Genomic DNA, 24,166 nt, shown 5'->3' with positions numbered 1-24,166 from the left:
TACAAGCGGGAGGTTTGGCGAGCCACGGAGCCAGGTTCAGCCAACCATTTTGTTCAAATGTCCTTTGCCCAGTCGGGAGAATGGCCATTGGTGTTATATATTTCGTTTCTATGACTGTAGTATTTTTTAGTGTTTCTGCTGTGTCGGTGTTTTCCTCTTGTGTTTGATGTGTTTATCTCGGTTTTAGTTTGCAACTCGGATTTTTTCTTCTGCTTTTATATAACAACCAACTCTTCATGTTTGTATTTGTATTTCTAGGTAGTTTTTGTTTTTGCATTTCAATCATAAGTACACTACGAATATTTATGAACTGCTGCCTATTAAAACATAGTTCTAAATATCAATAATCCGTTTTAATTTACCTACTCCAACCTTTAAACAAATTATATATAAGAAGCATAGCTAGTACCAAATACGTGAAAATGTTTAAAGCAAACTCTTAATGTTTGTTTCCACATTCTATGTAGTTTGGTATTCGTTTCAATCTGAAATATACTACGAATAGTTGTAAATAAAGGCAACAGTAGTATACCGCTGTTCAAAATTCATAAATCACACAAAACTATGCTCAGATGCCTACGTTACAAAACAAATTATAATATGAAAGAAAGAAAAAACCAGATCTATTTACAACCAAATTCATCACGTTTGTACACTTTTTAACTAGAGATAAAGGATACTACAGATACAGTTAAGTCAGGCTCATATATTGACTTACATCTAGAAATTGACAATGAGAGTCGGTTGAAAACAAAACTTTACGACAAAATAGATGATGTCAGCTTTCCAATTGTGAACTTTCCATTTCTATGAAGCAACATGCCAGCAGCATCTGCATACGGGGTATATATCTCCCAATTGATACGATATTCCCGTGCTTGCATTTCCTATCATGATTTTCTTGATAGAGGGTTGTTGCTCACAAGGAAGCTATTAAACAAAGAGTTCCAAATGGTGAAGTTGAAATCATCCCTTCGTAAATTTTACGGACGCCATCACGAGTTGGTTGACCGTTATGGAAAAACCGTTTCACAAATGATATCGGATATGTTCCTGACGTCGTAACTACAATCCCTTTCCTTTTCATAAATGTGACCTACCGAATTAGACTATTTACCGGATTTGTTATCACATAAGCAACACGACGGATGCCACATGTGGAGCAGGTTCTGCTTACCCTTCCGGAGCATATGAGATCACCCCTAGTTTTTGGTTTTGGTTCGTGTTGTTTATTCTTTAGTCTTCTATGTTGTGTCATGTGTACTATTGTTTGTCTGGTTGTTTTTTTCATTTTTGCCATGTCGTTGTCAGTTTATTTTAGATTTCTGAGTTTGACTGTCCCTTTGATATCTTTCGTCCCTCTTTAATGGTATGTTTTTACTTTCACTATGTACCTTGGTTTTTAAAAGGCAAATTACAAAGTAGTGTGTAGGTGATTTAAGAACGTGTTATTTAAATGAAAACGAAAGTTAATATTCCGGAATACAATTTTTACATCAAATCCTATTTCTGGCTATATAGATTTAATTCATATAGAAAATCTGCAATATATTGTGCTAGAATATTAGTAGTTACAAAAAAATATTGGGAGGAAACACACCATACATGTAGGTCGATTTACTATCTAATTGGTCCTGTGTGTACATAATTTTTTTTATTAGACCTTAGTTTTCATTTTCACCTGGGGTTTTAAATGCAAATTACAAAGTATTGCGTAGGTTTTAAAACTACGTGTTTTTCAAATTAAAAGTTGATATTACGGAAATACATAGTTCATATCAAATCCTTTAACAGGAGGATGGCAGGTAAACTATTTAACTTTAAGTTCCATATAACATCTTATTTAGAATGTGATTATATAGTTACCAACTGCTGTTTTTAAATGTCAAAATATTGCATACATTGTACGTGTTAAATATTTTAATTAAAACGAAAGCACATATCATAGAATGGCCCAACTCTAAAACAGACTAACCCATTCAATTTGATTTTACATAGAAAAATAATTCCATTTCATCTATAAGTTTTCTTTACTCACAGAGAACAAAACCACAAAATAGATAAACACATCATGCACATGCACAATCTCGAAAAAATCATTATAACAACCCGTCTTCTTTCTTTGATAGTGATATAAGCTAGTTAGACTCATACCCCCTGAGCTTAAACCCAAACTTGTACTAAAAATTATCAACATAACGATTGGAACAGGTGTAACCTGTTCCACTTACTCTTTGATAAATTTATTTCTGGAAATTTTTGTATCGAATTTCCTGTTTTTCATTACATTGCTGTTTCTTTCAAATTCATGAGTTTTGAATGTATTGCATTATACACGATGGGTTTGAAGTATAGATTCTAGATACTGACATTGTTATCACCTCAATAATGTGTTATATAATTCTTGCATTTGTCTTTGGGAATATTACTTTTACTGTTTAGTCTATTTGTAGAAATATATCCATGTAACATGGTTTGGTACTTAAACATCCCGTCATTGTATTATTCGATGTCATTGTGCTATGGTAAATTTTTGTATTCTTGTTTTTAATCTGTGCTAATGAGTTTTGTCTATATGCCTTTTTGTGTTTCTTTGTTGACATATTTGTTTGTTCTAACAGTAAAACAGATTGTAACACAAGATTGACTGTTGTTACCCTATTTCTGACATTTACAGCTAATATGTCTCTTTATTTTGTTCAAAATCGTTGTCAATATATTGGTATTTTGTGCAACTTTCATACAAGTGAGAAGTTTAGCAAGTTATAAAACTAGGTTTATTCACTATTTTCTACATAAGAACATGCCTGTATCAAGTCAGGAAGACAACAATTAAAATTCATATGTGTTGATGTGTTTGAGGTTTTGATTATGCATATTGACTATTGACTTTCCTTTTTGAATTTTCCTCGGAGTTCTAAATGGGTCTGTGAATGTATTATATGTAAGCACATCTAAACGATTCTTTTTATTCATTTTCAAATGGTTTTGTATACAGAAATCGTTGTGAACAGATACGATCAGATATTGTGTATGGTATTTTATACATTTTGTTATATTTCATATAAAAAAGAACTCGTTGTTATATCCACAACTTTAAATATTGATAAACCATGTGTGTAAACACAATTATTTATATCTTGAACTAGTTTAAAAAATACTCCAATTGCAATGTTTCTTTCCATTTATAACCGAATTACAAAGTTAAAGTATATTGCGTAGTCGTTACTAATAGTCCGTCTGTTTTGAATAGAAACGAATATAGGCTTTACAGAAAAACACACATCGCACCTTAATCTAAACAGGCTATCGAGATTGTAGGTAAGCAATACCTTTTATTTGTATGTTCTTTCAAATTCTTAACTGAGTATGAGCAACGTTTTATTTTATACTCTAAGGTTTTTACATGGAAAATGCAATTCAAATGAAATCACATCACCATAGCTTAGAAATGACGTAATTGTCAGCAAAATTATCGAATACATTATAGATGTACAGTTTTTGTTTATATATCTTGTACAATGTTCTTACCGTGTTTGTTTTTACTTCTCTAACTACAGACACTATTACACTCAACATATCACTAGCTCTCACTACAAACTCCTCAGAGTCTGAATTGACCAGTTTTTGTGCTCGACCAGTAAAATCGAGCACACATTTTACTCGACCTGGCTCGACCTGGTCTCGACAGTACTTAACTGTACTGATTTGTACTCGACTTCAGTCTCGACTTTACTTGAAAAATCAGAATTGGTCTCGACCTTTTCTCAACCAGTCTCGACTTGTCTCGACAGTGCTCGACCAGTCTCGACCAATGCTCGACCTGTCTCGACCAATGCTCGACCTGTCTCGACCAATGCTCGACCAGTCTCGACTAATGCTTAATCAGTCTCGACCTTTAAATTGAGTCTCGACTGGTATCGACCAAGTCTCGACTGGTATCGACCAAGTCTCGACTGGTCTTAACCTATTCTCGACTTGTCTCGACCAAATTTTCCAACCAAAAAAAATATTAGAAGAAATCTACTTTGTGTAGTAACAGATTTGAATAAGAGTTACTTCCCCTGGCTATCATTGCAACAATAATTTAACAAAATAAATCTACATGTAATTACATTCATGTCTTGGAATATTGAAATGTAAGTGATTAAGACTTAATTTCAAAATTATTTGAATGATAATTTGAATTTGTTACCTAAATGAACTTTGACAAAAGATAAATGGGTGTATCCAAACACCACCAAAGATATCTTAAAAAATACTGCAATACAAAGTGATGCAAAATAGTTGTGGGTATAAAAACTAATCATCATACAACAGGTTTTAAAAAAAAATACCATATCTTAATTTTTGGATGAAAACACTATGTTAGGTTTTGAGTAATTTGATATATCCAGATAAAAAAAGATTTTGTTTGATAACACATGTCAGTAATCGACCGTTATAAAATTCCTGACCCATGAAATCATGCAGTGATTAAATTATATATTTTTATTCCTTCTGTTGATTATAATTGTTGTAGAAGTTATAAATCCTTGTTTAAAAGAGGGACGAAAGATACCAGAGAAATAGTCAAACACATAGATTAAAAATAAACTGACAACACCATGGCTAAAAATAAAATGACAAACAGACAAAGAATGATACAGAAAACATAACATGAAAACTAAAGACTAAGTGCTAGCCTGCATAATCAGTGGTTGTTGTTTGTGTTTGTGTAACATAAGTAAGGCCAATAGTTTTCTCGTTTGAATAGTTTTACATTGTCTTATAGGGGCCTGTTATAACTAATTATGCGGTATGGGCTCTGCTCATTGTTGAAGGCCGTACAGTGACCTATAGTTGTTAATGTCTGTGTCATTTTGGCCTTTTATGGATAGTTGTCTCATTGGCAATCATACCACATCTTCTTTTTTATAAGCAACATTAACCCCACCAAAAACAGGGGGTGATCTCAGGTGAACTGTTAAAGCAGATCCTGCTCCACATGTGTGTGTTAGATTTTTTTTCTTTTTGAAATGACATATAAACTGCCAAATATTGCAGATGCTGATATCATTTTAAATGAATGTTCAAGACGAACTTGGTGATAATAAGATGACGAGTTATTGATGTAATTCAACAAAGACGTCTTTTTTTTCAATTTAATTTCTAGATGTGTAAAATAAGAGATGTATATACATAGATCAAATAATTTATTTCCAGCACAAACTCAATATTATAAATAGTGATATAATATATATAACACAAAACTTAAAACTATATATATAATAAAACAGATAATAAAACAGATATACACACATTTACTCTTTAAACTAAACAAAATTTGTGTTAAAATTTAAAACAGTTAAAATACAGCACAAAGCAAATCCAGGATATGAATAGTTTCCACAAATTCTTCAAATTCTATTAATTTCAAAATGGAATTTTATTAAATAAATTAATTCACTTCAACTTCTGCTAAGTCATGCATTTAAATAGAAATACACGCTATTCTTTTATTAATAATCAATATCAATAAGGCATAACAAAGATATTTGTTATTATTATTAAACAGCTCTCAGAAAAACAAATGGTCTTATTTCATACATAGAGATTCATGCAATTTCCCCTTAAAAAATAAAGTGTTGTATCTGAATAAATTTTAAACTGTTAATGTATACATCAAGAGGCTTATATCAATTTAAAGTTGTTCCCATCAAAATTATTCATTAATTTAGGAAAATTTAAAACTACAGATATCCTACACTGTCATGACTGTGAAAGCAAGTGCACACTTTATACAGTCCATGAAAAATTTATTTATTTTATTTAGGAAGTTTTAAAAACACAAAGGTATCCTGCATATTAGGCACAGGCACATCCTAAAATTCTTATGTGTGGTGATCCTTATGTACGATAGATGTTATCACTAATTTAATCATACATTCAAAAACCAACGATTGTCCTCTTCGACAGCAGAAACAAGTGGATCGCTTATGTCACTCAACAGGCAAAGATTTGTCATTAAAGTCTTGTTTTCAGAAAACCAAAATAGTCCACATTGTTCTGCTAATGGAAAACGATCCAGCAGTACCCAGGTGTACACATTGTTCCTAAATGAATGTCTGTACAATTTTTTTATTTTGCCAAAAACCTTTGAAGGATCTCTTGTATGAATTATAAAATCACATGATCTTGCTGAAATTTGATGGGACTCTGTGGCAAAGAAAATGTCCTTTCTTTTGGTTTTGTCGTATCTTGTTGTTGTTTGTATTGATTCTACAACTGGATCAATGTCGCACATTTCAATGTCAGAATTGCTGAATATTTTGCAATACTTTTCCTTGATTATTTTGATGTGATCAGTTGGAAGCATTGTCTTACTTGAATGTTTGTTGGTTTTTAGCAAGTCTTCTTCTGAATTGCATATCTTCTTGACAATTCGTCGAAGTGATGTCTGCCTATCAGTTGTTTCTTGTTTAACTGTACCGCTTAATAAATTAAACACACTCCAATCATAAATCTGAAAGAAAAAGAAAATTAATAATAAAATGCAGGACATCTTTAAATAAACTATTATCAATGAGATATGTCTCGCCTTTTTTTAATTTTGATTACCATTATGCAAATGTCGAAACTAAAATAGCAAATATTCAAAGTCGACGAACTATGACTGAGGTACATCGCTTAAGAATCTCCATGTAAATGAGATGTGCCAATGCGAATACAACTGCATACCAAATACCATTGACTTTTTATAAACTGTTGTCCCTTTCAACAAACATAAACTTGTTAACTAAGTCAATGAACCATGAAGAGGTGGGAAAAAGGGGGGGGGGGAGGGGCAAATATAATCTCCATTGAAATGATTGCTTACTAATTATCATTGACTTCACATAAGTAGTTCCTCTACACTGATCTAATCAGAAACTTATAAATTTAAACTTAGCAAGAGTTTACAAGTTGTTAGACAATGACTGAGGGGGCATGGACAAATATTCTCAATGGAAATTAGATGTACAAATGCTTATGCAATTGAATACCAATTTACATTGGCCTACAACTAATGGTTCCCATTGAACTGACCTAATCCCAATCAAATACATGTTAACTTAGTCAAATTTTCAAAGTCAATAAACCTTGACTGAGGGGGCAGTGGAAAATGGAAATGAGAATGTGTCAATGCTAAGGCAACTGCATACCAAACAGGATTGACCTACATGAATGAATCAAAATATACAAACAGGTGTTAATGAAAATTATTTTTTTCATATAAAGAAACAGATTTCTACATAGTTACTTGTGGATTATCAAATTTATCAAATCTCAATAGTTAAAAGTATGAATTTTAAAGGTCCCACCTAGGCTTGGGCTTAAAAAGGAGTAGGTCCAGTAAGACCCCTTTTTGGCCCCAAAATATAACAGTTTTACAAAATTGTTAAAATGTAAACTTTAACTTATTTATTGGACAGTTGAATGCTTCTGCTACATAAAAATTGGCTGTTTTTGACAATACAATTGACATATATCATGTTGTGGCACCATTAAGTCATGCTAAATTACTGAAAACTTCAAAATTCTATCATTTTAGTTAAATTTTTGACGGTTTCCCTTTTAAAGCGAAAGTGGCCGCATTCATGTTCATCCCTAATATTGAAATGTAAGTTGTATTTTATGATAATACATAACATATATAGAGGTTGTGGATGAACACGGATGAGGCCACTTTCAATTTCGACAAAAACAATCTGAAAAGTGACCTTTTTTGGCATATTTGAGAAATTTTGCATATTTGAGCTTGAATCGGATCAATTTTAATTACTAAATCAGTAAAAATCTTTCACATTTACTAATTGAATCAAGTGAAATAGACACTTAAGGTAGTATGGGTGTCTTCCTCCATCTTGGATTGTTAAAAACAGAGAACCAAAGGTCCAGATTTTCTAACAAATTAGCAAAATTTGATGCAGGAATGCAGATATTTAATATGAATTTTCATTAAAAAACCAATTTATAAGAATATAACTTATAAATATTAACATTTTTGAAAATGTTGATTAATATTGTTTGTTTTTTTGTTTTTTTTTAAATTGGCATTTTAAGGGGAGGTATAGCTCTGAAACAATGCATTTTCTAAAGGATTCTACATGGAATTTTCCTATTTTGTATTTTAGCTGAAAAAAACGTACAGTGACCCTATCTTTTCCTTTGATATTCTCCGAGCATTGTCTGAAAGCTATCTTTTCCTTTTTCAACAATTCTATCATTTTGTTTACTTTTTAATCACAAAATGGTGTTTATTCCTGTATAATCCATACAAAATGTGTCATTTTGTCACATCCTGTAGCTTGAGAAAATGCGCGGTGACCTATCATTTTTATTATATTTTTCAACATATATCAATAGATACTACGTTTTGGCAAAGTATGAACAAATTCTATCATTTCTATTTTAGACTCCCAATACCACCTTAAATGTTTAAAAAGTGGTCAAAATCTTTTGTCAGATGAAACTGAAATTTGAGGCCAAAATGAGTCCTTACCGGACCTACTCCTTTATAATTCAACTATCTTGATCAAATATTTAGTAACATGGACGCGGAACCTCTTGTGATTCTTGCTGCAGTGAATATAAAGTTTTATCAAAGACAATTTTCAATGATTTTAGATGATAAGAAAATAGAAAATTTATATTCCTATTATAAGACAAAATATTGTGCCGATAATTTTTTTTTTTTTATCCTTATACCGCAATTTTTTAATGATCAAATTGTTTTTTAGCACTTGTTGACAAAAATAAATTTAAAACTTACACGATATGTTTGCATAACTGTTGACTCCTCATGACCATGTTGCACGATCTGTCTTGTAATCCAACTATTGGCTCTTTCTAATGGATACAACCATCTGTCGTACAATGGCCCAAAATCATTATAGCCTTCAGAAATGTGATGAAGTAAGTGGGTGGTCAAGTTCTGCAAATCAAGAAACAATTTCTACACATTATAATTATTATTTGTTGTAAGTGTAAAGTGATTCTTAAAATAAAGTTAGAACCTGTTAGGCTGACATTTATTCCAATCTTTCAAGTTATTTGGAAACTAATTAGTATCACCAGAAGTAAAGTTTTCATATGCCAAAGAGGTCAATGCATATTACAAAACACACATGTTGATTATTTACTGCAATTATAGAGAGAACAGGAACTGCGAACGAGTTAATTATACTAAATTGAATTAATTAAAAGGGGGATCCTGCATTTATTACATCATATGACTCATACACTAGAAGTCCTACGATAAGGCCCTAATCAGCAAAGGTCACCATTCTTATCTGGCCACTTCAATACATTTTGTGAACATAATTTTCATATAAACATGATAAATCATTTTGTTTAATAAACAAACCCATAAAATATATATAAAAAAAAAGGATTTATGTGGTATGATTGCCAATGAGACAACTATCTACAAAAGACGAAAATGACACAGACATTAACAATTATAGGTAAATGTACAGCCTTCCACAATGAGCAAAGCCCATATACCACATAGTCAGCTATAAGAAGTTATTTTATGTCACAAATTTATAAATAAAAACACTTTCTGCGGTAACAGGTTTCAGATGTTTGGTATAAATCATATTATAAGCAAAAATAATATAATATCTAAAGCTAAACAACTCTGTTAAATCCGCCCACCAAAGGCCATCTTCATCACAAAGATACTTTTCATTTTTCCCACCATGTTCTATTTTCAATAAAATTGGCTGTCCTCGTTGGTTGCCAAGTCATTATTATTATATATGTAAATGTATATGTACCCAGCCACGTCTAATCTGTGTTTATTTGTTAGATGTATATTTCTATTTGTACCCATATGGTATCCATCTGATGAGTTAAGCCATTTCAAACAGATTTTTATAGTTATTTAATATGTTGTACTGTAACACTACTGTCCCACTGTTTCACCCTGCCACATTCTGTATGTATGTACCTTCTCAAGTCAGCAGCCTGTAATTTAATGGTTGTTGTTTGTTGATGTGTTACAAATTTATTCTATTCATATTTTGTACATAAATTAGACCATTAGTTTTCTCAACTGAATTTGTCATTTACACTGTAGTGTCCTTTTATAGCTGACTATGCGGTATGGGTTTTGCTTATTGCTGAAGGCCTTAGTTGTAAATTTCTGTGTCATTTGGTCTCTTGTGGAGAGTTGTCTCATTGGCAATCATACCACATCTTTTTTTATATATTTTAAAGTACAGATCTGTAACCCTATTTTACCTGTAAAGTGAGTGGAAAATCCCTTTCAAGCAATGCCACAGCAAGATGAGTGTCTGCTATCAATGATGGTATTTCATCTTTCATGAAGGTTGGTTTAACCAGTCGACTAAGAACAGTAAACAGTTGGAAAAGGGTTTGTTCCTGTTGATGTCCAAGTAGTCCTCTCAAACACCAGGCAGCTACATTGTAGGTCACAAACTAAAACAGAATTTAAAAATTCAGAATGCATTGATATTCAAATTCTATTTATTAATGTTCTACTCTACAAACCCATCCTTACCATGATTCATTTGATTTATTTGTAAAAACCTTTCTAACTTGCCCCATGTAATTATTATGGCTCATTGTTATAGTTTTTAAAGGCAGTGCTTTAAGGCCTGACTTTCAAGTCATGAGGTTCATCTTTCCTTACGCAAATATTTGCTGGGGGTCATTTTGCAAGAAATAGATCCGGAAATGTTTAAATTTCTCCTCTACTTTTTGTGGTATGTATTGGTTTTTGTTCCTTTCATTTACATTGGGAAATAAAGAAACGATCAGTGTGTATTGTTCGTTTTAAAAATCTGTTTATTAATGTGTATTTTGCATTATAAGCAGTCAATCTGATTACAAACTATCATTATTCGAATTCCGTGTGGAAAGAGGTCCGTTCAATTTCGAGTACTATTTGCGATCTAAAGATATTTTAAAATCATTTCACTCGTTGATATAACATGATATTATAATTAAAAGTCGACTGACCGTGAATTATAATGCATATATACAATTTAAAGTATTTCTGTACGTGAAGCCGTATGACGTTATAGTTATTTCGGTCTCAGTTATGTAAAATACGAAATTATCGTTCCTGAATAGGGTTCCACTAATTAAAGACAAGAAGCGTCAAAAAGTGATAAGAAGCGACAATAAAATTAAAATAGCGATAAGAAGCGACAATATAATTAATTTAGCGAGAAGAAGCGTCAAGAAGACTATATAGCGACTATACATAAATAAAAAAAATGTCATTGCAACAACTTATTCCCCATAGATATTAAAAAAAACATGCATTATTTTTTATTATAGGGGCGGTTATAAAACATTTTTTATATTACTGTACATTGATAGATAAAAATATGTTTTTATTAAGAAGAAAGGGATTAGTTTTTATTAGATATAAAAAAAAATATATTTTATGCACACGCTAAAAATTGGCCATCAAAACCAAAAAATTTCAATTTCCTTTTAAAGAATTTATTGAATCAAAACCATTCCTTTCTAACAGTGAAATTCTTCTTTTTCATAGGGACATATTTGATAGGTGTAGCTTCACCCTATCACATCAAATGAGAATAGCCTCGTGAGAGAATTACGATTCGCTTGTCCCTTGATAGTCGGTTAAAGAGCTCACCAGAGCTCATGTTTTCTCTGTTATAATGTATATATATGCCGACTCTAAACAAAATTTACTTACTTACTTACTTACTTGTTATTTATTGTCGCTTCGTCACTAAATTAAACTTCTTGTCGCTGTTTGTCTCTAAAATTCTTCTTGTCTCTTATTAGTGAGACCAGTCAGTTCCGTCCTTAACTTCCGTTTTTGCACTGCAAAACAATCACACAATTAACGATGCCTAGTCCTTGTTGGTGTGTACCTGAGTGTCATTTAAGAGGAGGACTTGCATTTCTAAATGACTTAATAAGAAGGAAAAGTTGGATCAACGCCATGGCTCAAACGTAAATTTGTCATGTGCGATGCAATCGTAGAACCCATATCAATCAGCTGTTGTTTGCAAGGCACATTTTACTGAAAACGACTACGTTCAGGAAACTATTCATGGTAAAACTTTATTTTCTTTAAGAAATATATACTGTTATTTATATAATCGCCATGCAAGTAAACCAAAGTCTGTTTGCAACCGCAATTATCTATCTATCTATCTATCTTCCCGTCAAGGAGTGGACTCATATTTGAGTGTATATACTCCAGCGTGAGTGAACAGCTAAAAACCTTCAAGTATGTACAATTAAAAGAGATCTGTATGTACAGTTAAAAACGGTGCTGTAATTTAGATGTGGAGTAGTGTCGACACGCTGACATCTTGGATGGCGTGTCGAAAGTGTTCCACAGACGGGGAAGCTCGGATATCTGGAGGTATGTTGTTCCAGGATATGATGGTGGCTGGGATGAACGAATATTTAAAGCAGTCCAGTCTGGTCCTTATCTGTCTGATGTTATTTGATATGGAACCACGGGTTCTGGTATCATGATGGCAGAGCAGGTGGTGAACAGGAACTTCTACAATATGGTTTATTATCTTGTAGAACATGATGACTCTGCTCCTGGCTCTCCTATGTTCCAGTGGTTCCCAACCTAGTTGCTGAGTCATTTTAGTCACACAGCCTGGTTCTCTTGAGAAAAAGTCCCCCATTACGAATCTAGCAGCCTGGCGTTGTACATTTTCCAGTTGTTGAATTTGTTGTTGCTGGTAGGGATCCCAGACAGCGCTGGCGTACTCAAGGACGGGTCTTACTAAAGTCGTATATGCTTGACTTTTTACTTCCTGAGGACAACTCCGGAGGTTCCTTCGCAGGAATCCAACAGATCTGGAGGCTTTGGCTGTGGTCTGGTTGATGTGCTCACGCCAAGACAGGTCCTTGCTGATGTATAAGCCAAGGTATTTCCCGCCTGGGACGCTTTCAAGGGTATGGCCATGCAGATGGTAATCGCATATGGTGGGTTTGCGTTTCTTGCTGATATGGATGGTAGTACATTTTTGCGGGTGGAACGCCATTTGCCAATCATTTTCCCATTTTTCTAATTTATCAAGGTCATCTTGTAGCTTGATGGAATCGCTAGTGGATCTTATAGGACGGTATAACAGGCAGTCATCAGCAAACAATTTCACGCTCGAGTTAACCGATTCAGGGAGGTCATTGATGAAGACAAGAAAGAGCAGGGGTCCCATTACTGTACCTTGTGGTACACCAGAAACTACCTCTGCTTCGTCTGACATTGTTCCCTCCACTAGAACATGTTGTTTCCTACTGTTCAGGAAGCTCTCCACCCATTTGAGAGTATAGTCACTGACTCCATAGTATTGGAGCTTATGGAGAAGTCGCTTGTGTGGCACCTTATCAAAGGCTTTGGCAAAGTCTAATAGTATTGCGTCGATTTGTTGGCCATCTGATAGTCCATTTGCCAGTTCATGAATAGTGGCGATCAGTTGAGTCTCACATGAGCGTTTTGTGCGGAATCCATGTTGGGCTGGTGTTAAAATGGAGTGCTTTTCTAGATGTTCCATTATCTTCGAGTGGAGTATGTGCTCCATCACTTTGGAGCAAATTGCTGTTAGAGACACAGGACGGTAATTTGCCGCAGTACTCTTGTCTCCTTTCTTGAAGAGGGGCACCACATGTGCCATGCGCCAGTCATCTGGAACTTGTCCAACATTAATTGAGACTTGAAAGATGTGTGCAAGAGCAGGCGCTAATTCTGATGATAACTCTTTAAGGAAGCGAGACGATATCGAGTCAGGTCCTGTTGCCTTGTGTGGGTTTAAATTTTGAAGAAGCTTGGCCACACCTGTGGTTCCGATGATAATAGGTGCCATTTTGGGATAGGGACTAGGTCCCTTATCTGGCATTGTGTTTGTATCCTCCTCTGTGAAGACAGATTTAAATTATCGTTTTAGAATAAAAAGGGGGGTGAATTCAAGACGTCACAACTTTTGGGATTACGATTCAATATCATGTTTGACATTTTTTGGTTAATACTACAATTGTATGGTTTTTCTACAAGAGATATATTATACTGATAATTATTTTAGCAGTAATTATGTAAATTTCGGTTGTAATGACAAGAATTCATGAGCTATGCCCCGGGCTTTCTTGAAAAATATCAATGACAATGTAATCAGGAACAAAACATTGACATGAATGATGCTCTCCACCTATGTTATAGTTATTTAGGTATGTGTGTTGCACAAGTCTTTCACAAGTTTCAAAAAAGCTAATGTTATAAAACTTTTTTCAGGGTACATACCCACTTTATAGAGACTTGTCTACTGCTGTGACGGGATTGCTTCCCTTAGAATAACTTAGTAGACACTTAGTCAGCCGTAAGCGGTTGAGCTAAGGAAGTACTTCTTTAGCTCAGTCGGTATACGCGCTGCCTTGTAACACAGAGGTACCGGGTTCGAGTCCCGGTGGAGACAAGCAATTTTGTAATGAAATTCGTGCTCTCCGGTTACATTGGCGCCCAACAATAATAACCCACGGTTAGAAGAATTACCTAGCCAGGTTAAAATATAAATATAAAAAAAAAAGATGAAAATATCATCATTATAGAGTATAATGACTCTTGAGGTGGGGGAAGTGTGACGGGATTGCTTCCCTTAGAATAACTTAGTAGACACTTAGTCAGCCGTAAGCGGTTGAGCTAAGGAAGTACTTCTTTAGCTCAGTCGGTATACGCGCTGCCTTGTAACACAGAGGTACCGGGTTCGAGTCCCGGTGGAGACAAGCAATTTTGTAATGAAATTCGTGCTCTCCGGTTACACTGCCATGCATTCCCATCCTATTTGCATGCACCATTTGTAAGCAAGAGACTGAATGGTTTACAAAATTAAAAATCAGGACGGTGTCCCGTTAAACCAAAAGAACTAAACTGGATGAATATTGTAGGAGAAATCTAGAGGAAAGTTTTGATTTGTGAAATTGGTTTTCCTGAACAGATGTACATTCATCCTGCGGGAAAGATTTATAACTCTCCACCACCAACTGACGAGCTAATGTTGAGCTTTACAGATGGAATTACTCAAACACCATAAATGCCTATGTTTTCAGCACAGATTTCACAAATCATGACACAGCTGTGCATTTGTATGCCCCACCTACGATAGTAGGGGGGCATTATGTTTTCTGGTCTGTGCGTCCTTTCGTCTGTTCGTCCGTCCGTCCGTCTGTCCCTCTTCAGGTTAAAGTTTTTGGTCAAGGTAGTTTTTGATGAAGTTGAAGTCCAATCGACTTCAAACTTGGTACACATGTTACCTATGATATGATCTTTTTAATTTTAATGCCAAATTAGAGTTTTTACCTCAATGTCACGGTACACTGAACATGGAAAATGATAGTGCGAGTGGGGCATTCGTGTACTGGGGACACATTCTTGTTTATACCTGTTAAGAGTCGAAAACTAAATATTATTTTTATATAAATAAACATATATTGTGTCATTTTAGAACTTATATTTTTCCAAAGGATGCATGAATGAAAGTAGTGAAATTCATTTTGCTTTGATATATATATAGATTTGAATTACAATTGTTCATGTTATTGTAATGCATATAAAAATAAGGAGATGTGGCACAATGTAAATATATGATATTCTGTGAGTTTATCAAACTGAAGGGGATAAGAAATGGGTATAAGCAGTTACAGGACTGTACTACTGTACAATCTCCAACAATGAGAAAAACTCATACTGTAAAGAGAATTTCATATTTACAAGTAAGTTTTGTTTTTGCATTGAATAATTTTCTTCTATTGTCTTAAAAGCAAATATGGGAAGTGGTTAAAATGCTAATGAGACAGCTTTTATGGCCACCAGATGTCATTGTTACCTTGATTAAAAACTCCTTTTTAGCTCACCTGACCTGACTCATCACTTGGTTTCGTCGTCCATAAACTTTTACAAAAAATCTTCTCTGAAACTACTGTGCCAAATTTAACCAAACTTAACCAAAATCATCATTGCGGTATCTAATTTAAAAAATGTGTGGTTAGACCCGGTCAACCAACCGAGATGGCCACTATGGCCAAAAATAGAACATACAGGTAAAATGTAGATTTTGGCTTATAACTCTGAAACCAAAGCATTTAGAGCAAATCTGACATAGGGTGAAATTGTCTCTTCAGTGAAGATCTATCTGCCCAGGAATTTTCAGACAAATCTGACCACCCGTTGATGGATTGCTGCCCCCAAATTAGTAATTTGAAGGAAATTTTGCAGAGTTTGGTTATTATCTTAAATATTATTATAGATAGAGATAAACTGTAAACAGCAATAATGTTCTGCAAAGTAAGATCTACAAATAAGTCAATATGACCAAAATTTTAAGTTGACCCCTTAAAGAGTTATTGCCCTTTATAGTCAATTTTTAACAATTTTCATAAATTTTTGTATTTTTTGTTAATTTGTTTATTATAGATAGAGATAATTAATTTGTTTATTATAGATAGAGATAATTAATTTGTTTATTATAGATAGAGATAATTGTAGCACCAAGAATGTTCAGTAAAGAAAGATCTACAAACACATCCCCATCATCAAAAACACAATTTTGTCATTTCATATGTGTCCGTTGTTTAATATGCACATAGACCGTCCAAGGTGAGCGACACAGGCTCTTGAGAGTCTCTAGGTCATTAATACAGGTAGATAACTTGATCATGTTTATACTGAAAAATAATCTTGCTTGGAGGGAGAATTTTAAAAAAGTTCTGTCTTCAAAAGAGTTGACATGTTACTATGTACATTAACCATTATGTTACTTGATGTTCTAGCAATACACACAGAACGGAGACTAGTCAATCTTTGTGAATTATTTTTCATAGGATAGGAGTAATTGAATATGTGTATATAATCAATAATTAAAAATAGTTTTATTTACATTAAAAAGGAAAAGTTCTTATGTCTTAAAAATGCATTTCATGGCGAGGTACAGAAAATATACTGTAAACAGTAGACTATAGATATAGGTGAACTAGGTACAAGAGAATTCTAAATCTTAAATACTACAAACCACCTCTGTTCTATGGAAGATAATGATATAACTGGACTAGAAATACACACAACCTGTAATTAACTGCCTTTACAGCGCTTTCGCGCTTTGATTTAAATTGTTCCTGATCAAAGTTCTGATGATATGTAAGTGTGAATGGTTCTCTTAGTTAAACTTATGTCAAATCTTTTTTTTTTACTTTTCAGAAACTTATTACATATCTTTAACCAAATTAATTGACAGTATCTACTTATATAATAGATAATAAAAAAAAAAATTTTGTTAATCAAATAACTATGGAGCTTTGAATCAATATATTGATTTGAAAATAATAACACTGGTGTTTTTTTTTTTTTTTTTTTTTTTTTTTTTTTATCTTAAACTAATAAACATGAGGTTGCAGAGATTATCATGGACTCAATACAGGTCCATTTATAAACAATTAGATATATATATGTAAAGGATCTTATCTCAAAATACATATATATATCCTAGCTCACTTTGACTTTAAATTTCTAAGAAGCCAGATTCTCAGATTTTAACAACAAAAAGGGTAAATTTACTACAAAGGTACGTTACACAATTCTAATATGATCAAGAAATTTCAACAAAAAAAAATTTAACATGTTTGAGAGATTAAAAAAAAACGACTTTTCAAATATCAATAAATATATTGAAAAACACCAGGATTTGTCTAGCTTCAATGGCAATATTTGGATAAACTCAAAATAATTTTCAGATTGATAACTCTTCACCTGTGATTCTGGCATAAAATTATGTAATTTAATCTTGGACCAATATTTGATTTGAATTTTAATGATTTTGGTGATTTTGAAAAAAAAATTATTACAAATATTTTAAAAATATTATTATAAAAGAGGGACGAAAGAGTATAAAGTATTATGAATTTGCTTCAAAAATTTAAAAACCCTGAAAATATCCCACAGGTTACATGCCTCTAAAACATAACAATTTAAGAAATTACTTACTTGTTGCTTTCCATGCATGGTTCTCAGAGTCCATTGTCGGGTGAAGTGATCAGCTGGAGTGTAGTCAAAACCTTTTGGGTATTCTATTGAACCAGCTCTTTTGTCTGCAACCTTAATTTTTAATTTGGAAAGTGACCATGGTGCCTCTGGTATTGTAGGTGCCTCTGGTATTGTAGGTGCCTCTTCAAGACTAGTGGGAGTAGATTTGGGTTTTGGCAGTTGAGTTTTCTTGCGCTGCTTTGATGGTTTGGCACAAGGTGCATCTGGTGCCTTTCTCTTCATATTTGGCCATGTCTCTTCAAATCGTTGGTATTGTTTCTCACAGTTACGAACTTTAATGGTGTCTGTCTTGCCACTTATCAAGTCTAGGATGTTGCTGATGACATCAGAGATAGTGTGCATGCCATCAGTCTGCATCTGTTTAAGTCTATCAAAATATGGTAGTGAAGTAAGTGGATGGATACCCTTTACACCAGTTTGCTTTTGAAAATTTGTCTTTTGATTTTTGTTTGGTTTTTGGTCAAACTCCCGTCTTGCTGCCATTTCTTCCTCATTAGTGAAAGACTCAGGTCTGGTACTGTTTATTGCACTCTTTATGGCAAATGATTTACTATCAAGTCGTAGTGGTGAATCTGCTGGTAAAAATTGCCTATTACATACATGTAAAGTCTTGTTCAGTGTGTTGCTTCGGACACCATCTTCTTTACAAAACACACAGGATCTCAATGCAGCTTGGCCTGATAAATGCAGCAGCTTGGAAAAAGCAGGGATGTCGCATAAGTACTGCAGCAAAGCTATCTTCACAGTTACAGGTGCCTCTTTATGGGAGTCATACATCTTTGATTCCATGTTCACAAGTAGTTCATCAACTAGAATCGATATGTAGGGGTCAAGAGATTTTGGTTCTTTACGTCCATGACCTGGTACGATTCCCAATAACATCATTGGACCTAAGACATAGCGGATATCCTGTGGAAGAGTTATCCAAGTAAGAATGATAGGCCACATCGATTTTAAGGCTGCAGTGTTTTTATTTGGATTAACTCCATCTGTGAACAAAGCTAGTGGTACACAGCTAGATACATCAGAATCTTTAAAAATACCATGTTTCATCTGATCTATGAATATTTTACCATCAGTATAGTCACTAAGTTGGCCATTTATTTTCACCTTATCTGCATGTATAAGTTTTGCAAGATTTTTTGTACCGTACCAGCGGTTGATCCTAGGAACAACAGGCATGTAGTTGTAAGTTTTCCTACACCTATTACTGTCTTTGTAATGTAGCAGTTCGTTACACACTGAGCAATTGCGGACATCATCATTTATTGGGAAGCATTTACAGTCATTAATGCAGCATTTGTACTGTATAATTGGCATCAGAAGTGGCTTGATGATATTAAGTGCTTCTTTATAGGTTGCTGGAAGAAGGTTAGGCTGTGGAAGGATATGTTTCTCATGCTGTAAACACTCTGTAAGAGCTGCTTTTGACATGCCATTGTTCGTTGAAAAAATTAGCATATGTTCTGCTATTGCGTCAAATATTGTTCTTGAAGATCCATCAAAAAGTGGTGTCTGATAAACATCTTTCTCCTGGCTTTTCTGCAAATTGTAAAGGTGGTCTACATCAGAGAAGTTCTGCACATCTGCCAAATTGTTTATATGTTCATCATGTGCATTCTTGCAGTGTAAACGAAAGGTCTTTATGTTCACAAATTTCCCATTGCAGGTGTTGCACATGCAACAATGTCTCTTGCTGTCTGATGACATGATAGAGTAAAATATGCCTGCTGGTGACGGCACAACCTCACTGAAATATAAATTGAAATTGTTACTAAAATTGATTTTTTGAGATTTTTTCCCAAATCAATAACACTATCAAGAATAAATAATTTTGCTGACTACTGTTCTAATTCATGACTGATAAAACAATGGATTCTTAGGGACGACATCAAAAGATCAATGTAAGATAAAAAACTTATTTCAAATAGTTTGGGGGTGGGGGGTTGAACTGCTACAAGATTTGGTTATCCGACGTTGATTTTTACATATATAACCATGATAACCATATGGGTTAATCAATTTTTCCCCAAAATAAGTTAAGAGGGGGGTAGAAGGTCAGTGGAAAAACTATGTGAATTAAGTTTTTTATCCTTCATTGAACTCTTGATGTCGTCCCTTACGGTATCTAGGGATTTTATACTTTACATTTCTGTGTTAACTTATGATCGTTAATCAAATTGTTTACTCTCACAATTTTTGTCATTTTTAGACTGTTTTTATTATACGCCTGGGACGGGATGTATTATGGTATACCGTTGTCCGTCGGTCTGTATGTCCATCCGTCCGTCCGTCTGTCGTCCACACTTCGGACAATAACTCAAAAACACCTTCACCTATATCCATAAAACTTAAGTGAATTGTTTATATCTATTGGCGTAAGCTCCCGTTCGTTTTTTTTTTAATTTCAGATTTTAAGTTTTGGATTTATGGGGCTTTATTCATAAAAAAGGGGTGATTTTCAACACTTCGGACAATAACTCAAAAAGGCTTTCACCAATGTCCATGAAACTTTGGTGAATTGTTTATATCTATAATTGAAAGCTCCCTTTCACTTTTTTTGTAATTTCAGATTTTAAGTTTTGGATTTATGGGGCTTTATTCATAAAAAAAAGGGGGATTTTTAACACTTCTGACAATAACTTAAAAAGGCATTAGAAAAAATACATCGGTGTTAAAGAATGACTGACCAGGAGCCTGTTTAACAAAATACTATGGCTTGATCTGGGCGGAGTCTCTGATCTGGGTCACAAAGATGGCCATACGCGACGGCATAAAAGCAATTGCTTTAAAAAATGATAAGGAAAGACAACTGTTAAGGGCAGACAATTTAAAATTCTGTTAGAGCAATTTTAAAAATCTGTAAAATTTAAGAAAAAAAGATAGGATGACTTTTTCACTTATAAAATATATAAGTAAAACAATCTGAATGTCTAAGGGATATAAGTAGGCCAATTTTATTTTAACATGTAAAAGTAAATAAAATTCACTTGTATAAATATCCTACAAATAACTTGTATATATAAAGTATCCTACATATTCCATTATATAAGTATATTTTATTTTACTTTTTCAAGTAAATAAAAATCACTTGTACCAGTAGTACCTAGCTTGCATGCATTTTTGTTCAGGTTGAACCAACTATGAGAAATGAAGGTGATATCAAATTAAAAACATTAATTAACTTAGAGAATTCGCTTCACAATTGTTCAGTTTATATATAGCTTATTACAGTCATTATCATAGACTAAAAAAAAAAGTTTAAAAAAAAAGACTCACCAAAATTTCCTGGTCTTCACATCTTGAATTTTAGCACATGAAACAATGATACAGATAAACAAAACTATAATCCTCTTTAACATTTGGAATTTAAATCAGCTTGTGAATAGTTTTACTGCTGTACCTTACTCTTAATACCTGTAATTAGTATGTTCTGTCAACCCAGCAATGATTGACAATTTTATTGCCCTGAATACTTTTGATTGGTTAAAAGAACTTACCTTGCCTTTTGACACTCCCACTAGATTTATTAGGCCATTTTAGAAATATATCTATAGGTGTTTTTTTTTTATATAAATCCTGTTAATAACACTAAAAATTGTAAGGAAGTTCTAAAACCGAATATAAATAAGCTGTTCATATAATAATACCACAAGGAAAATCTTTTTTTTCTCTCTATATTTCTCACCTTTTCCCCCCTTTTAGATTTAGGAAATATATTTGGTTTGCTATACTATTAAATGTAGTCTACTAAGCATAATTTTTCTTATAAGGAATATTTTAGACAGGTAAGAATTAAAGAATAATTCTCTTTTTTTCAGATTTATTTTGGTGGACTTCATATCTTTATTGTTACAATTAAATATTTAAGATGCAATATCTGAATGAATAATATAAAGAAGATAAAATCTGATCAGTTATCCTTCATATTGATTTTTCTGATTGTGCAAATCAGTATTATTTTGGTGTACAATCTATGTAAGTATGCGGGGACGAATCCAGCCAAATTAAAATGGGGGGTTCCCAACCCAGGACAAAGGGTGGGTTCCAACCATATCCCCCCAATGATCGGCCAAAAAAAGGGGGGCCAACCCTTTTTGGTGATAAACATTTTTCATTTAGACTCAAACCATTAAAATCAAAACTGTACTGAATTATGTGGTGTTGCATGGGATCTTGATTTTCTCTGCAAACATTTTTTTTTTTATCATTTTGAGACATAGTATTTGTATAGATTTTTTTCTTTCTAATTTGTGAACTTTTAATTATGTTTATTTGGTTCAAATTTATACAGAAGCATTAGAAATTACATGCAAGATATGAAATTATGACATGATATTTGATAACCCTTCCACATCAAAATTCTTGATTTGAAAAAGTTTTAAACAAATTTACAGAAAAATTTGTTTACTAAAAATATGAAAAAATGAATAAATAGAAAATGTCTTAATGTTAATAAAAATAATGACAAAAGATCAGATTGCTCAATCAGTTTTCATTAAAAGTACACCTGCAGTATTTAAATTAATAATATTTAGTAAATTTATAGGTGTGTTATTTTTATTTCATAAAAGTAACATTGTTTTAGTGTTATGTTTTCCTTCATACCTATTTATTGGTTAATCATTATAAAGCATTTACAAGAGCCAGGTGGTCAGAAAGGCAGAAATTTTATGACCCCTTTAATCTGTGTTAAATAACAACAACAAAGTAGTATTAATTATCTGATATTTAGAAATAGTGGTAATTAACCTGTTAAATAACATGCATGTTTATGGCTTATGAAAGGGTTAATTTCAGTTCTAGAAATTGATAATTAATTAATGATAATTCAACCTGTAATAATTACACTTTGATGACCAAATGATAACACCCAAGAAGTGTGAACTATCAGCTATATGAATTTAAAACTTATGTGGTAATTAACCTGTAATAAAATTAAAGTTTAATACCCATTAAAGGGTTATGAGTTTAAGGCTGCTTTGAAGTAGGTGGCTTCTGAAGGAAATTTCAACCTATACAAATTTTGTTTTATATATCAGAAACTGGATGTCTAATATATACTTATATGAAATAAATGATGACTATTTTAAATTATCAGAATTTTTTAAAATAGGCCTACTGATCCATTACTTTATTTTTTTATGGTTATAATTGAGCTGTTGAGTTTTTCATTTCAAATTTTTACTTCTTTTCCCACAGCAAAACACTTAAAACCTTAATTTGAAACTTTGTCAACATAGTGATGAATTATATATATACACAGTATGAAAAAAATACATTGTCCTAACTTTTATGTAACATGGAGTGTTGGTATAACACGTACTGCCCTAAATTTCAGGCTTTCTTAGTAAAGTTCAAAGTTTATTTGTTAAGATTCTGTAATGCCTACTATCATTTTACTTAGGTCTGCGGGAGTCTAAATCTGTACGCCATTTTTAGAATGGCAAGTTTAACCTAGATATCATGTACTTTGACTACGTCTGGGTTTTTTTTCATTGAAAATTATTCAATAAAGTGGAGATGAAGCCTACTATGAAGGAGACTTGAATTATTTGTTAATATGACGGCCGTTATTTGTCCTGTAATGGTTATTCTTTTACAAATTGTGACTTGAATGGGGAGTAACTGACTTGTGTCATTGGTACCAATACCACATCTTCTTATATTTATATATATGTTAAAACAGGCGATCTTTAAAGGTTTTCATAGAAGGTTATTATTCTATAAATATGTCTTTGTGCATTCATAGCAGAGGTGGATTTAGGGGGGGGGGGGGCAGGGGTCCCGGGGCCCTCCTTTTTGGGAAAAAATTTGGTTGCTTATACAGGGAATGACTAAAGCGTGACTGGAGCGGGGCCCCCTCTTAGGTCAGTCAGTGGGCCCCCACTTATGAAAATTTCTGGATCCGCCACTGCATAGTTATTGATTCATAAATGATTCTTAGCAGCTGAGTTCTAATAGTATATGATATCATCTAATTAAAACAGTGCTAATGCTACATCATATCTAGTTGATTGATAGTTGTGAAATGCGACCTTAGCAGGCTTCATCACATTAAAATTTATGCTCTTGTTATAAATT

General features: G+C 33.1%; 1 protein-coding gene across 1 annotated transcript; it reads right to left on the bottom strand.

The window, feature by feature from the left end:
- Nucleotides 1–5,205: 5,205 nt before the first annotated feature.
- Nucleotides 5,206–21,439, bottom strand: LOC143056116 (uncharacterized). The gene is made up of 5 exons (XM_076229199.1): nucleotides 21,362–21,439; nucleotides 18,023–19,832; nucleotides 10,270–10,467; nucleotides 8,795–8,956; nucleotides 5,206–6,505 (listed from the first exon to the last, which is right to left on the bottom strand). Exons 2-5 carry the CDS (start codon nucleotides 19,790–19,792, stop codon nucleotides 5,921–5,923), a joined length of 2,715 nt encoding a protein of 904 aa, XP_076085314.1. The 5' UTR covers nucleotides 19,793–19,832; nucleotides 21,362–21,439; the 3' UTR covers nucleotides 5,206–5,920.
- Nucleotides 21,440–24,166: the final 2,727 nt, after the last annotated feature.

This window comes from Mytilus galloprovincialis, chromosome 13 (assembly GCF_965363235.1).
Source record: "Mytilus galloprovincialis chromosome 13, xbMytGall1.hap1.1, whole genome shotgun sequence".
Taxonomy (NCBI): Eukaryota; Metazoa; Mollusca; class Bivalvia; order Mytilida; family Mytilidae; genus Mytilus; species Mytilus galloprovincialis.
The sequence above is the reverse complement of the archived record's forward strand: the minus strand, read 5'-3'. Positions and strand labels throughout refer to the sequence as shown.

Excerpts from the sequence above, each read along its gene's own strand:
- LOC143056116 (XM_076229199.1), bottom strand. The coding sequence starts at position 19,792 with ATGTCATCAGACAGCAAGAGACATTGTTGCATGTGCAACACCTGCAAT. Across the intron at positions 8,957-10,269 it reads ATTTTCCACTCACTTTACAG|AACTTGACCACCCACTTACT; the intron begins GTAAAATAGGGT and ends CTTGATTTGCAG. Across the intron at positions 6,506-8,794 it reads CAGTTATGCAAACATATCGT|ATTTATGATTGGAGTGTGTT; the intron begins GTAAGTTTTAAA and ends TTTTTCTTTCAG.